This window comes from Falco naumanni, chromosome 4 (assembly GCF_017639655.2).
Source record: "Falco naumanni isolate bFalNau1 chromosome 4, bFalNau1.pat, whole genome shotgun sequence".
NCBI lineage: Eukaryota > Metazoa > Chordata > Aves > Falconiformes > Falconidae > Falco > Falco naumanni.
This window is the reverse complement of record NC_054057.1, coordinates 77905100-77921916: the sequence shown is the minus strand read 5'-3', so window position 1 is coordinate 77921916 and position 16817 is coordinate 77905100. Positions and strand designations below refer to the sequence as shown.

Genomic DNA, 16817 nt, shown 5'->3' with positions numbered 1-16817 from the left:
AAAAAGCAGTGCTGCCAATCACCAGCCATACACTTACCTGTGAGTGCCACTGCTGACTGGAAAAAAATTATCACCTAAGAAAAAGTAAAAATTATATACTCTATCTGGTACCATAAGGGCTAGCATAGCTCTAACCTCTGTTGCAACAAGATTTCATTACATGGAGGTATATCAATCAAGAATCTGTCCAAAAATGCTTTAATATAAAAAAGAAATCTAAAATTGCTGCATTGATGAAATAAAAATTGACCGTCACATTCTACCCGGGATGAAACATCATAGTAATGATGACTAATTTACAATATGTATTTCCTCCTTCTATTCCTGTACTTCAGTTTATTTTTCTATTAGTAAATCTTCAGATCTTCTTTTAACTTTGGAAAACCTATGCCTTTTTGTTAATGAAAATCCATTAAAGGATCCATGTCTGACAGCTACCATATATTGAAAATATCTTTTTTTTTTTAACCTGGTCAGCTAAGCTGGAAATGTAAGGTGTTTCACACCAGTAACACTTAAAATGGAGAGAATGAAATGTCCTTCCCATTTTGAAAACAGCCACAGTAAGCGATTCATCAAGATGTTTAGAATAACTGATGTATTTTGGATGGGCATTATGACCCATAGCTTAGAACAGCCCTCCCAAATGTCTTTGCAACCAAAAAGATGAGTCAGGCTAAAACCAATGCACACAGCTTTAATCAGTGCTGGTTTATCATCCTGGTTGGCTTTATTTGGCTGTCCAAAAAGAAGACAGTCCACTTGGCTGTCAGCAGGGCAGCTGTCAAACAGAAGCAGTTTGCATTATTTTACAGAATTGCTAAAACTTATAAGAAATTATCTTTTTGCCTAAAATATGTTGCAATAACTGAAGACTTCATGGCATTGATCAACTGTGACCTTTTCTTTAAACAGCTACAGACTGAAACTTTCCAAGGTCTGGTCCCTAAATTGTAAAAAATGTAGCTGTAAGGATTCATATATAAGTAGTTGTGGATGCTGCCGAAATCTCGCTTATGTTTAGTGATGCTGCAGTTTGGACTCTTGTACTCTTCCACTTATTGCTACCCATCTCCCACAAATAACTTTTTGCTCTTTACCTTATGGGAATTCAGCAGGATAGCCAAATAGTGGTGTCAAAATGCAAGCAGAAATTGTGCACTTTATTTTTAAGTACCCTGTGTTGTGTGCTTTGTTCTATTTCTGCGAAGTTATTCCATCGTTAGTAGAATTCACCTGGAAAGCAAAAGTCTGCTGGGATGCTGAGTACCTGGGACTCGCCTGAAATGCTGCTGGGATATAGGCAGGGGCATAGATCTGAGAATCAGGTGTGATTCCGTGTTTCCGAGTATAAATACACCCACTCTCAGGCTTTCACCCTCAGCTCATTGCACCTGCTCTCATGTGGCTAAGTATTGTTTGCATTCTTTTTCGATCCCTACCCTTTGCGTGATTAACTGTGGTATGTTTACAATGCTCCATCTGTCTTTAATGCTCATGGGTCCTAATGCTTCTTCAGAATTCCCTGTCTTTCCTAGATTTTATTATTTGCTCTACATTTATTAATAACTACACATACTGCCTTTGATCTACTCTCCTCAGTGCACACAACCTTATACCATACCTCTGCTTACTAATATATCTGCGGCTGCATTATTACAACATAACATATGTCATAAATATACAATATATAATAGTGCACTAAGAGTAGGAAATCTCATTATGTGTCCACAAATTAAGGCAGTTAGGGCTTTTCCATCCTTGTGTTTTGGTCCCTGTACTGCTCTGGCAGCCTTCACTGCTCTGCCTGGCTGTTGGGATTCCCTAAAATTCCTGCCTGCACCTGGGCCTCCCCCACTGCAGTCTCTCTTCTTTGACACCTGGGTTGGCCATGGGGTATTCTGTATTCACTCGTGCAAAGACGTTGCTGGTCTGTGTTGACCAGCACATTAGATGTTGCTGAAGGAAAAATCCCAAGAAATCTGTCCAGTTACTCAGAGACCTGAGCAACCTCAATGCACCAGCAATCAAGTGTGAATCAGACTAAGCAATGGCCAGTGAACAGGCCTGTGACTTTTCAAGCTTCTTGCCATGTAAGTAGAAGCACCAGCCCTCAGAGGAGACTTCTGGCCTTTAAGTTGTTTGATTTCTAAAGATACAAGTGGATTCTCCTGGAGCTTTCGAAAGGTTGTTGACTAAAAATTCCACAGGTGCTTATCTGCATAGCTAAGCACATGAGTGTTTTAAAGTTCTCCTGTTAAACCTGTCTGGTCTTGGGGTCATCATATTTCAGCCACTTCCTGAAAAGAGTGGGTAGAATATTTTCTAGAAAGCAGATGTGGTTAAAAGGACTGTGCACAAGGTTCAGTTGAACAAAAACCCACCTTAAATGAATGAGAAAAAAATCTGATCAAAATTTCTGAATGTTTGGGTTAACGTGAAGCCTGTGAAAACAAATGCTTGTTGAACACTTGTGTTGTACATATAATCAAATACTTTTTCACTACCTTTTACTTTTTTTATATATGCATTTAGTTTGAATAGCTCCTATAAAAACATATTGTAGCCATGTGCTATTTCCACTTAATTTGATACAGTAACAGACAAAACATTAGGTGAGGCAGTGACCACCCTGCCCTTTTCCCCTTCCTCTCCTCTCTCTTTTTGGGCAAACTCTCCAGAGCCTCACCCAGCCACGGGACTTCAGCCCCCTTTCTCCCCTGACACGAGTCAAGCAGCAGAGTCATCCAGAACATCCTCCAAACTGCAAAGTCCCATTAGTCAAAAGACTCCCCCATGAGAGAGCTAAACTCTTTTCTTTCCCAACTCACTAAATCTCAAAGGCTGGAGCTGGCAAGGATTGCTGCCTGGCTCTCCTCCCATACAGATATCTTGTGCAGCTTTAGACCTGGGGTGGAGCTTGGTGCTGAACCAGCTTGGTCTCTTCTGGGAATTTTTTATAAAGTCAACTAGTAGGATCAGTGGGCTGGCTTCTGAGATGGGTCTCTAGCAGGGTACAGCTGGTCTAGGACAAAGATTTTCATCATCTTTGCACATCTGATACTGCAGGATGAAGCCTGCCAAGCCCTAATGTGATTTAGAGCACCTCATTGACTGCTCTGTGCACCGAGGCTTCCTGCAGTGCCAGCAGAGCCAGAGCAAGAGACGTGTCAACGGGCAATTTTTGTGGTTCATTGCTCACTGAAACAAACGCTGAAAATAAATTCTGCTGTTACATTTTAGGTGTTGCCAAAAGTGGAATTAAGCTAAGTCTTCTATCATAATTATAATATAGAAAACTTTCAAATTTTCAACAAAAAACCCCACACTTTTAAAACTGATTTTTCCCAATTATACCCCAACATACAAGTGTCCCAGCTACACCACCAGCTCATGCTACAACAGCGGGGGCAACTTGCTAGTGTCACCTTGCCCTAATTTAGAAACCAATTCTAACTGGGATAATTTTCGTATAAGGTGAAGGTAATGCAGTCATGGAGGATTTAGTAGCTCACATGGTACAAAAACTCTATTATAGCTGAGTACTATATATGTGAGCTTGTGTGCTTTAAATCCTTTTTTGAGTTCCTAAAACAATGCCTTGCAGGAGATAAGGAAAATTTTTAAAAATTTAAATTATGTCACACAATGGGAGAGTGGTGTTTTTAACAGAGCAAACCTGTAAGCTTCGTGGACCCTTTTACTCTGGGAAAGCTAAGGAGTTTCTTAGGAGGAAAACATGTAAGGGAAGTAGATAAAAGTACTGCTGTTGGGCTGGTGGGAACTGTGCAATGGGACCTGCTTTTGATCTGTTTATTTGTGTTGCCCACCTGAGCTGGGTGCAAAGAACAGCACTGGCAGTAAATGTGCTGCCTCTATGTGTGGCAGGCAACATGAATGATGGGAGAGATGCTTCAATTAAACAAAGGACCCGCCTACTCCCAAAAGATCATGATTAGGACAGCGGTAACAGAATTTATATGGTGAATAGCCACTTTGGAACATAACTTAGAAGGAAAATGGGCACTCAGAAGAGAAGAGCAGGTGCTTCTAGGAGGAACACCGTTGTGTATGGTCCATGCCAAAATCCCTGAAAGATGCTTGCAAGAAAAAGACCCATCTTCAAAAATTTGGTCATTAAGCTCATGCAGATCTTAAAACAGGTGGGATTCCTCATACCACCTCACATGAAAGTTGTTTCTGCCACCCCAGAAATGACAGTATTTCAACGTAGATGCAGAGAAAAAAACCAGCATGACCAGTTCTGTTGCAGCTCAGTCATTCCAGGAAGAATTTCATCCACCTGTGAAGTGAACTAAGAGATTCACATGCTCTCCTCCTCCTGGGTCCTTCCCCTTGTAAGCTTCTTGATGTTTAGAGGCATTGAGCCTGATCTAGCCATTCCTCCTCATTAGTTAGTTTTCAAACACATGGTATTTTACTGCTGAGATAAAATCTAGATGTTGTCATATAGCTGTCATGCATCCTTCATAGTATAACAGCTACTAATGTTGTTTAATGGATATTTGTTTATCAATCAGACCCGTCTATTGTCATGGACATTTAAAAATTATCTGATGTGTTGAAAAATTAGATGTATTCATCAGCTATGGACATTATTCTTCATTATTTAGGGACCTTAAAGATTTTTTCCTACTTGTAGCTGTTGAGATCCTGCCTGGTTTTCATTTCATGTTGAAGCATTTCCATGTCACGTTGAACTTTTTTATTGTCCATTTCAAAAGGAAGTTAAAGACTCAAAGTCTGTCTGCAGAAAATAGGAAACCCCTCAGCCTGTGCAGGGGCAAAGAGTTAAGGATGAAAGCACAGAACAAAATGTTAAGTAACTTAAGCATTACAGTATGGTAGGATAATTACAAGTAAAAAGATGCCATATATGGTAATACTCACAGGGATTCAGGGGAAAGCCAAATGATGGGCACTGTTGCCCTGGGAGAAAGGAAATGCAATTCATGTAGTGATGAACTACAAATAACCTTTAATAAAATGGAATAGTTCAAAGCCCAGGGTTTGTTTGAATTTGTTTTTTCCAAAGAAACAAAGTTGTAAGGTAGATTTATTTGAAAACCTTGTATGCATATGTCTTCAAATTGGTGTGCTTGGCTTGGAATTGTTCCCAGGACACTTAATTTTTATCAATAAAACATGGAAATGTTTTAGCACTGAAGCCCAGGCAGAGATGAATCCAACCTCTAAACTGTGCAAATTAACCCAGGTCTTGTGAAAAGGAACATATTCAGCTCAATTATTTCTGGTTAAAACTCTTAAAACCAGAAGACACATTTTTCATCGTGTTGTACCTCAGGCAGGAATTGTTTCTGGTTTCCCAAGGTTTACACCAATGTCATTCTATCTTGAAAGTTCTGCCCAGCACTTACCCATATTTTTTATGTCTATTTATCACTGGTTCCTTGGTAGGGAAAATTAACTCCTGTATTTCCTAATTAGGAAAAGAAGCAGAACTGCAATGGATCCAGCTAAATAGTTGACAAATATCCATGGGATTTTTGAATGTATTTTTCTTTTTATTTTTAAATCCATTTTAGTTTAAACCCAAAGAAAAAGAGATCCAGCTTACATTTAGACTGTTGCCCTCTTCACAGCACTAACTTGGTAGAGTTGAAAGAATTAGTTTATTACATCTCCACCCACTTTAATGCTCTTTGATTGCTGAGACAGGAGAGTATAAAACCATATTTGTGTATGTAAATATCAGAGCCAAAGGTATCTAGAAGACATGAGACAATGTAATTATGACACAGAGAGGGAAAAGCAGGCTGGAAATCTTAGAAAAGACTGTGTAAATCTGGCCCTTGTTCCTGTACTTTGAAAACCAATACTTTACTTTAAGAAAGGTCTTAAGAGTTGTAAATAAAGTTAATCCTGGAAGTCCTCCAGGACGTGAAAAGTTACCACTGCCCTCCTGCTTCCCAAGGGACACTGCATGGAGTACAGCTGGGATGGCCATTCTGCTGGTCAGACATGTCTCCACACAAGATGTCTCTTACTACCCAGTTAGCAGGGACACCTCGAGTCGTCCCAGCTCTGGTCCCACTGTATTCAAGGAGCGTTTGAACACGGAGTTCAGATGAGCAGCATCAGTTGCTTATTCTCTAGCACTCCAGACTAACAAGCTGTTAGTCTACTTTAATGCTGCAGTTTCAGAAAAGAAAACTATTGTATTACTGCTGATGTTTTTTCTCACTGCTGTACCACATCATAGTTAATGTTGTATTTTTTGGTCTTAAAATACAAGCAGATTGCCTGCCAGCTCCACTTCTCATAAATGCGCAGATGCTGCCAAAGCAAGATGAACTGCTGTTCAAAAATGCATCATGTTTTAGAATTGCCTTAAATGGCCCAATGTCCAGTCAAAATACTAATGGGACAGAGATATAGTTCTGATAACGCGTTCTTTGCATGCTGAAGTCAGGTGGATTTGGAGAGATGGTGTTCTGGGGTAAATACTGAGCTGGACAGTTTCAAGTCCTGTTTTTATACACTAAATACACCACACAGTAGAAGGAGTCCACTAGTTACCTACCTTCTTTTGTGTTATTTTCTTTCCCCTCAGAGGTGAATCTGGTGCTGGCAAGACAGAAAATACCAAAAAGGTCATTCAGTACTTGGCTGTTGTTGCTTCATCACATAAGGGCAAAAAGGACACCAGCATCACTGTAAGTGAGCTCTTCCGTATTCAACCCTGTTTTGAGCCTGGTAGGGCTGTACTGAGCTGGCTGCGCCAACAGCAAGTTGACATCTGTGGCTTGCCAAACAGTCGACATATTAAGAGTACACAGTTATGTCACAGCTCCATGTTTATGGAAAAAACTTTTTGTTTGACACCCGCTTAGGTATCAAATCAGAATGTATTTTGCTGGAAGAGAAATATTCATAGCTTTCCATATGCATAGCACCTATTTATATCCTAGCATGAAGGCCTGTCTGCAAGGGCTCAGGTCCTTATTTTACCTTTGGCCCCCGGCAACTTAGAAGTTTGGGAAAGCCTTTAACTAATACGCTGTCCAAATGCATCACAATAATGTATAGTAGCATTTAAAGTTCCAAAGTTTTGACTGGCTACATCAGCAAGTGAGTTTTCTCACCAACTAGTAAAGAGTGTCAGTGCAAAACTTGTCTTTTCTTTTTACTCCTCTGTCAGAGAGAACAATTTTGAAAGGCACACTTTTTTTAAAGTACTTTGTTCTTTCAAAATTTGTAATAGTCTTACCTTAGTGACTAAAGTTAGTTTTCTTGCTCTGAACCATAATATGAGCTTGTATCTGCCCAGTTCCTGGTGATCATTAGTGCAGCTGAGACTCTCAACTATCTTTGCTGTTTCCAATGACACAACTCCAGGTCCCACATAATTTCCAGCCTTTTGAATGTTGCTCAAACTTCTGCCAAAAAAAAAAAAAAAAAAAAAAAAAGGTGCAGCAATTCACTTTCATGACAAAACAGGCTTAATTCAGGAAGACATTTCAGCGCATCCCAAATGCAAGACTGGGTCCAAAATAAGTAATTAGTAGTGCAGTGGGAAATAAAAATCTTATGACCACACCTATGCTGGGTCTTGCAGCTGCCCTTGCCTACCCTGTATGCTGATGGATAGAGGACTCCAGAGCACACGCTGTGCAGCCTGGCCTCTTCCACCATAAATAATTGTTGTTTATGTACAGCAGATTCTGCTTTGGGGCAGGGAAGGGAGTAGATGTCCCTTAGGGTAGTATTTTTCTAGAAATCTGTGATTAAATGTAGTGGAAATGGTCCAAGACTAAAGGCATCATTTTCCTTTGTTGAATGTTTATCCAAAAAACTTATTTCTTCCTACTGGGTCCCTGCTCAGTGGCTAGGGGAAATGAACTTGTGGTTTCAAGGCCATCCCGAACGGGCATGTAACTGCAGTCGCTGCTGACTCCTCTGGGAAACTGCATGAGGCTCAGGATCAAATTGGCCCCAAGACAAACCTGAAGGCAAATTCCACCAGATAGGAGCTGAGAGAAAGTCTAAGTTGTACTATAACGTGCTGACAAATAGTAATCCGGTGACTGAGACTACTGATGCTACAATTGCAGTCATTAAAAAATAATGAATAGCAAAATGCCTCAGTTGCACAGGAGTAGAACTGTGGATTTACCATAAAAATATCTGTCCTTGCCTGGTCCTGGGAGACTAATCTGGGACGGGATCCAAATCCCATCCTTTTGCTTCAGGGTTTGTTTTTTTTCTTCAGTTAAGATGCTCTATATATGTTAACGCTATTTGTACTCTTGGTATGTCTGCAATAGATTGTTTGTATTTGTATCCCTGGTTTATTTGCATGGAAACTGTGTGTTGGTTATTTTAATACAGGAAAAACAGTAAAAATGTCTGTAATGGAAATGATACTGACACTTGTTTTATACCATGTTATTCAATACAGCAAGGTCCATCTTTTTCTTACGTGAGTAACTTAGACTGTTTGATGTGTGTTTAAGGCACTGAGTGTAGATCTGCATGCTATTGTTGCACCTCGAAAATTTAAGAGAGATTTTGTTGAAATATGTTGTATGATATGATAAAAAGCAACAATAGCGCCAAATGCTCTCACAAATCAACCCTAACTGTGTCAGGCTCCATGGTAAAGAATGAGGTCTGACACAGGCAGGGCCATCTTTCAAATATCACTCTCTTCTCTATGTGTGTGTTCAAGTTGCCATAGTTTGAATGAAATTTCCCACGATCCTGAAAGAGCCACTCAGCCTGAAATTGAGCAATGTGATTTCTGAATGAAAATACCCAAATGCTTCCCGTGCTTCAGGTTGAACTTTTTAGGACTGTTGTGAAATAATTTCTAAACCTCACAGTGTTTGATCGATTCCTTTAGCTGCATGCTTTCCATTTGATATTGCTTTCAATTTTACATTTTCATGTAAATGTTGCGAATTATTCACGTCCACAAAAGTTAGCATGCTCTTAGCTTGCTGCTATGATGTGTAACAGAGCCATTTCCACCGCAGCGTGTGTCTGCAGGTGTGTTACAGCAGTTTCTTACAGGACCTCATGACCCCCCTGTACTGTGGCACCAGCACACCAATGCTTTGGGAATAGAGGAGGTTTGCTGGCATATTCTTTCTGTTTCTGTACCAGGCAAATGGGATTATTTTTCTTAATGGGGTCTTTTTTTTTTTCCCATTCTGACTGCTGCCTCTCAGACTTTGGCTATGACAAAGTGTGTTGCCCCTTAGTTAATTTAGTACTCCATTTGACAAGCTCTCTGCAAAAAAACTCATTCGTTGTTGGCATAGGCAGCTGCGGGGCTCAGTGAACTTAGAGATGCATACAGTGTAGCTAATTTGGAGCCACAGTTTTCTATCCCAAGTTTATGGCATAGCTCAGTTCTCACTAGAAGCAGGTGGTATCTGCTTCAGTATAGCAGACATGGCTCTACCTCAGACGTCACCATCTGATTTCAGCAACGCCCTACACTTAGAGTGGAGTTTTGAAGTCTACAGAGTGTAATTGGGAAGAGTTGCTCAGTACAGAGAAACTTAAGGTACTTTTAGGAATTCATCACTTATTCCAGGACTCCTGTATTAGCCTGTTTGGAAATCTCCTTTCCCTGTTCCTCCAACTCTTAGGTAGTAAGTTTTGGGAGCTTTTTGGTGGGGTTTTTATTTTTTTTTCGAAGCGCAGTCTTGATACATGCCTTACCTCTCAAAAGATCTGTGCTGTCAGGAAAGTATTCGTTCTCCCGTCTCGGGACCATGCAGATTATTTTAGCCATTTGTTAACAATCTGTTCCTTTTTAACGATATTTTTGAGGCAGCTCTTATCATTGCCACAGAAGTTACAAAACATTCAGGAACAGCATTTAAAAAAAGGTTATCAGTTTTACACACTAATTGGGAAGGACTTTCATTTTCCAAATTATTTTCCCTAGATTCAACCTAAATATTGCCTTATTTTCTAATTAAAATGATTCAAATGATATCACGTTCTCTACCAAGGACTTTTTCCATTTCAGGGTGAGTTATTTCAAATAATGCATGTTACTGCAGAGCTGTACTCAAAGAACAGGACGACAAGAAGCAAATGTGAAACTGAGTGACTTCATAGGACAGAGCTGAATGAAAAGTTCAGAAAAGCTGTATTCATAAGCAAAGGATTTTCAACTTCATTCTTTTGTTTAGAAATAGAAGTATTAAATGCATGCTTATTTCATTGCATGGTTTGTTTCATTAGCATTACCAATCACAATTAACAATATAATACAAAGTTTGTGTGTTTGCATGAGAATCCATTATCCTAGTTTGAAACAAATCAATGCATTTCCGTATTTAACCTTTAGCCTTGCATGGATCATTATTAATAGACTTGATGAAATCTGCTTTGTAGCTTTGTGCTGCATTACATTAAAATGATTCTTGGCAAGTTATTCTAATTACGTCGTCATTTGCTAGCAAAGGATCTCAATAAACTAACTTGAAAAAGACATGCTAGAGGTTTTCTTAAGAATATCCTTTCCAAAAATGATATTAAACTGAGAAAAAAATTATTTGACATTGAATGACCCTTTTTTTTAAAGAAAGGCCAGTTATGATGCTGGACAGATTAATAGACTTTGATCTGTCACAGGCAACAGGGCTGGAAAAGGGTCATGTATACAGCACAGCAGTCAATGCACAAATATATAAACACAGATTAACAGAGAATTAAAACAAATCCACATGACGTGCAGTATTCAGGAAAAAAAGAGTTAGACGCTTAAATTATCTTTCATATTTTTCTCCAGTGTACATGTGTTGGCTTTAGTTAAGTAATTATGAAGTTTAGGGTTAACTGCTTCTGAATTAATTTTAGGGTGAGCTGGAAAAACAGCTTCTACAGGCAAACCCTATTCTTGAAGCTTTTGGAAATGCCAAAACTGTGAAGAATGACAACTCCTCCAGATTTGTAAGTAGGAGAAATCCAGTTTGGTCTATGTGGGGGGGAGGTACAACATCTTTTAAAACACAATGTACAGACAGTGGCCCTCATGAGTGCTTCACTTTAAAGAGTATCATAAAACTAATCCCTTAAAAACATTTCAGAACTCCTCTCTGAAATAGGAATTTGGCCTTATAGAAGATTAAAGATCAAGCTCCAACTTGACAGTACCATTGTCATCTCACAATTTAGCAGTCTATGTGTGACCTTCCAGAGTCAATTCCTGGTCCAGGATATAGCCACCTTCAGAATATTTGCAAACAAAATCTGTACTTTCTTGTTCTTTGCACCACTGTTGAGCATATATCTCATAAGGTGGGATTGTCACTTAGCATAAGTGGTTAATGTATTACATTAAAAACTTACAAGAGAAAAAGATAAAACAGTTATACAGATTCAAGTTAGAATGATGTGAGCTGAGGGCTGTCACTATTTGATGATGCTTTTTTCTAGGGGTGCTGGCAGATGCTTGTCTTCCCTGCAGACCCTCCCCTCCCACCTCTGTTCTCTCCCTGCACAATTCAGAGATCTATGCAGATGAACCTTAGCAGTGGGAATTATGCAGATCCAACACTATTCCCTTATTGACCTTATGGAAATCAAAGTAAAAAATAGATGTTGTCATATCCCCAGCTTCCAAAGCCTGGTCCAGTAGAGAGGATTCCTTTACCTCTAAGTGCCTGAACAAATGTGGGAGCAAATCTCTGCACAGGGAATATCAGAGAAGTTCACTTCCCTGCAGGCTTTTCCATGGGTTGTCCCGGCAGGAGGGCATCAAGCATGTTATTCTTAAGAGGATGCACACGTCTTATTAAACAGGCTAAATACTAATCCTGGGAAATCTGGCCTAACCTGAAAGAACAGTTAAATCTAGATCTTCTTTTCATTTACAGGGCAAATTCATCCGCATCAACTTTGATGTGACAGGCTACATTGTCGGAGCAAACATAGAGACTTGTATCCTTTTCAGTGAGCTGCACTGGGAGCTGAGCAGGGGGAGCAGAAGGAAGTAGGATAAACAAGCTCCACTGCATGTCTAAGAAAGGCAAATATTGCTGAGGCTGGTATAAACAAAGATGGAGGGAAGTAGCTCCATTTATGCTGATATCAGCTTCTCAGTTCGTCTTACTCTCATGTTTACATTTTTGGGTCTGTTTTCTCAGCTATAGGAAAGTGTGCTATTCCCCAATACACAGCTGCAGAAAGTGGAGGCATCGTACCTAAGGCAACAGCAGGGCACTTTAAGAGAAAAGATTGTTCTGTGGTGGAGATTGCATGTGATCTTGAGAGCTACGTGTGGTCATTTTGTTTTGTATCAATGTGATCCTGCATGGGTCACTCTGGTTCCCTGGGGGCTACATTTCCAGCTGCATAAAAAGTTTTCACATTTTACTGTTTCTTACTGGTGCTGTGACAGACACTTTGAAAAATACCGAATGCTCGGTATTATCACTAGTTTGCCCAGGAATTTGGAGAGTGCTTCCCAGTTTTCAAGTCCAGCTTTGGCACTTTGTCCCGGTCCTGGCTGTGTGCTGGGATGAAGACCAGATGCTCAGTATGATCTCACCCTCAGCCCTGTGCACCCGGGCTTCTGTAAGGGAAGGGTTCTGAGCCTTGCAGACTGAATGATCAAGCTTGATCAAGCTGTACGTGCCCTGCTGTTTAGGTATAGCAAAGGCCATATATGTTGTACTGGGACAGAGGCGTTCCAAGATAAAGCACTGAGAGTAACCCGTTAAGGTAGATGTCTATGCAGTATCTAGTATGGCAGCTTTCTAGTTAATGTCTGGAGGATCAAAGCATCATTTTAATAAAAGTAATATACCTTCCCCTTCCACCCCTCTGAAGACTTTGTATTAATAAAAACAGAAGACACAGGAAAAGCCAAAGAACATGGTGCAGTCAGAAGAGCTGTCTCAGAGCCCTTACAGATCCTTTCCCTTTGTCATACCCAGGGACAATTTATCCTGAACCTGACTTGATGTCTGCACATTTTGTTAAACTGCCATGGTCAGAAATAACATGTTCTGGAAACTGTCAGTCAACTGAAGGGAAGCAAATATTTTGCCGGTGCTGATGCCCCAGATAGCATCAAGTGCTAGAAACGTCCAAAGGACTTGACTGCTCTGGACATTAAATACTGTCCTGCTGTCTCAAATGGCACACCCAGAGCAGTGAGCTCTGTATCAATAACCTCAACGTATTTTTTCAAGAAAAATACAGCCATTTCAGATAAATTCATCTTAGCCTGGCTTTGCTTGCCAAGTACTGTTGCCTCTTCCCTTGGTTATGTTTATGAGGTAGCGTGTTTTAATGAACAAATTGGTATGTAGCTAGATTCCTCAGTGCTGCATGGCTCATCTTTGCATAGAAAAGGAGCTGTTTGCTCCAATACATAAGAAATAAAGATGCAGCTATAAAGAAGGACCTTAACTACAGGGTGTAGCATCAAACAGCAAACAGTTCATCTTTCTGCTCTTACTTTGACAAGCAATCTTTAGCAAAAATAAGGGTTTAATTTTTTTGGTCTTAACTGAAGTTTTATCTGTAGCAGTACAGCTTTTCAAGAGTGAATCACTGACTGGTGTTGAAATACTTACACTATTGCCCACTTCATTTTTAGTAGTTTATAGTCACAAAAACAGACCATAAATAAAGTTGCTTTTATACTTACAATGCTGGCTTCAAGAGCTTTTTTTTCTAGCAGCCCCACCTTATGTTGAAAGAATCGTATTGGTACTTCATTTTAACAGTGGTGTGAATCATATTGTGACTACTATTCTTATATATCTGGTTTTAGAAGCATTTATGTCTATTGTGGCACTTATTACCACGATTACCAGCATTTACCATACAATAGGAGGTAGGAAAATGATCTAATCATTGCGGTGAGAGTTATAGCAATACCAGAACACAGAATTGGATGCATGTTCATGTTAGACAAGCTTGTGGCAAATATTTCAACAATACTATTGATGCTACTGAGGCTGATGGCACAATTAAGGAAGGACTGAAATATGTTACTGATTTTTTTTAACACACTTGACAAACAGATTTGCTTGAAAAATCCCGCGCTATTCGTCAGGCTAAAGATGAGCGAACATTTCATATCTTTTACTATTTGATTGCTGGAGCTTCCGAGCAAATGAGAAGTAAGTTACTTGCTAATAATTCTTAAAATCTCATTGGAAAGTCTGAGCAATGGCTATTTATGGTAATTTATCTTAACTTCTTTAATTGTATTTTATTCAATCCTTTCTATAAATAAACAGCTTGTTAGCAATAGAAAATAACTCTCTCAAGTGAATTATAAGAAAGCTTCAATTCACATTAACCTGTTTAAGCCAGGTTGCCTGTAGTTTACAGGACGTTTCAACTCACAGGAAATGTAAACCCATTCAGATCCCATCTTGAATGACATTGAGAAGATGATTAGGGAAGAAATATTAATTATTTTCTTACACAGGAGACTGGGATTCTCCATAAAAATACTGGTTTGTGGTTTTAAAATAAATTAAGATAATGTTTTTCCGATAGCACATTATTACACTGTGAAAACCATAGCTTCAGAATGTTCAGAAGGTGAAAAGCGTAAGTGGATCCGAAAAGAAGGATAAGATATTATATGTATAGGAACATCACGGTTCCAGTGATTTTGGGAAAGATGTCATAATCACTGGTTGCCAAAGAACATATAAAGCAATGGATAACTGTATTTTTCCTGTTTTTTATGCTCCTTACCTAAGAATCTTTTGTTTGCCACAGCATAGAGCTGAAGAGCCTTTCAGTCTGGCCCACTATGGTTGCTACCTGGTACCATTCTTATTACCTGATATAAATCCCCACAGGGAGAGGTGTAATTCTGAGTAGGTTACACATGGCATAAAATAAAAGACATTTGGGCAGAATGGCTCGGTTTGAGTCCATAGGGTGCAAAATTCCACTGAGGGGCAGAGATATCCCCAGTTACTAATGAAAACTGGAAACAATCAAGCTTGCTAAATGAAGAGTTATTCTGAAAATATTTGTGCACCACAAAACCCTAAACTCCTAAAAGCAGAGTCTTCCCTTGGTGAAAACACTGGGGTTTTTTTCCTGTTGTTCACCAGGAAAACTTAAGAACAAAGAACATTAAGTTGACGCACTTAAGTAAAGCTTTTCTTCCTTGCTTTTTAGATGATCTCTTGCTGGAAGGCTTTGGCAATTATACCTTTCTATCCAATGGCCATGTGCCTATTCCTGCTCAACAAGATGATGAGATGTTCCAGGAGACCTTGGAAGCTATGACAATTATGGGCTTTACTGAGGAGGAACAGACAGGTGAGAATCATTAGCAAGATTGTATTCCAGGTATACATCTGCAAGTGATGCTATAGAGAGATGCAAATGTACGGAGGTTAATTCTGTCCAGAATAATCGCTTTGCAAAACACGCACATGAAGTAAGATTCTACGTTCATAAGAAAACTAAGATTATTCAGATTTTACATCTGTGTTTCTCTGGAGAAGTGTGATCTTGTATGAACCACCAACTGGAGGATTCCAAATGTATCTATGTTACTTAACCTGGTTGCCTCTTATCGCCTCTGTGTAAAACTATTACCAACCATTACCTAGCTACTGTTTCTAAGTGCACTGTGAATTAGTGCCCATAGACTTCCCTCCTCCTCAGGAGGTATTAGATTAATTAAACCATAGATGTCTCATGGAAAGTGAATTAAGGTTCTCTATTTATAAAGTAAAACTTCTCAGGCACAGGTTTGTTTCTGCTTCACATTGGGAATCATATGGGAACTCAGTTCTGTGTGACCAGGAGAGACACAAGATCAAGGCAGGATCTAAACACAGGATGAAGGTCATGTCACACAAGCATCGTCAGAGCCAGTAATAACAAGCAACTGAACTGGTAGCAGTACAGTGCCTGAGGACAACATAAACCAGCAGCAGGGATCTGAGGGGAGGATAGCAGGGTCTGAGAATACACTGGCAGTGAAGACACTGAAACTGCTGTTGTAGATCCACAACACAAAACACTACCAGCCTCCTTGGAATCATTGCCACCCTTGTGTCAAACAGGGTGATGCTTCAGGAAGTCTTGTATTAGGGTGACTGTTCTTGACTTGCAAAGAGATGTAATTACCATCTAACCATTTTAGGTTGCTGTTAGAAAAGTTCTAATTAAATAATTACTACAGTGGCCTACCTTCTCCCATTGCTCCAGTGGGTACCGGTGGGAGCAGCTGAAGCCAATAATGAAAACTCCTTGCAAACCACCTCAAAGGTTTAAACTGGCAGCACTTGCTGGAAGCGCAGTGAAAGAAATATTGAAAAATCATCACCTATATTGGAAAAGAGAGTTCATATCATCAAAAAGAAATTATCTCTGTGATGAACAGAACAACTGGTAATGCACAGGGCAGCTCTACTCAGTAATTTAAACATGGAACAAAGAAAATAATTGTCACAATATTTTGCTGTCCATCTGAATAAAGAGCTGCAAGGCTTTTTCTTATAAGTCTTATAAATTCTGGAGGCCTGCTTGTAAGAGGAATGTGAGATGCACTCCTGACTCATTTGAATTCCACAGCATCAGTGGGGTTGTCGGCATGCAAAAGTACTATAGCACATAGGGTTTCAAAAGGTGGTTTGTGTGAAAGGGAAGATTTCTCACAAGAATTCCATATGTACCCAAAACAGACTACTGAATTCAAGTCAGCTCTAACAACAGTAACAACCATTTGAAGCCACTTTTTCAGAACTTTCCAACAACTAGCATGAAAAAGTTGCAAAATATTCTAATTTTGGAAGAAATTAAACAGGCTTAAATAG

General features: G+C 39.5%; 1 protein-coding gene and 2 long non-coding RNA genes across 6 annotated transcripts in view; 2 read left to right on the top strand and 1 right to left on the bottom strand.

The window, feature by feature from the left end:
* MYH11 (myosin heavy chain 11) overlaps positions 1-16817 on the top strand; it is a 61872-nt gene that overhangs the window by 21330 nt on the left and 23725 nt on the right. For 3 of the 4 annotated variants that reach the window (XM_040592079.1, XM_040592078.1, XM_040592081.1), the window contains exons 5-10: positions 6596-6698; positions 8444-8464; positions 10864-10956; positions 11883-11946; positions 14043-14141; positions 15166-15309. In XM_040592079.1, coding sequence (XP_040448013.1) covers positions 6596-6698; positions 8444-8464; positions 10864-10956; positions 11883-11946; positions 14043-14141; positions 15166-15309 — 524 coding nt within the window. The remainder of the gene's footprint in view (positions 1-6595; positions 6699-8443; positions 8465-10863; positions 10957-11882; positions 11947-14042; positions 14142-15165; positions 15310-16817) is intronic. The other variant, XM_040592080.1, reaches the window with a different exon arrangement.
* LOC121087277 lies at positions 1634-4671 on the top strand. The gene is made up of 3 exons (XR_005827560.1): positions 1634-2446; positions 3862-3866; positions 4646-4671. It is a non-coding gene; the product is annotated as an uncharacterized LOC121087277 (long non-coding RNA).
* LOC121087280 lies at positions 7353-16450 on the bottom strand. The gene is made up of 2 exons (XR_005827562.1): positions 16192-16450; positions 7353-7421 (listed from the first exon to the last, which is right to left on the bottom strand). It is a non-coding gene; the product is annotated as an uncharacterized LOC121087280 (long non-coding RNA).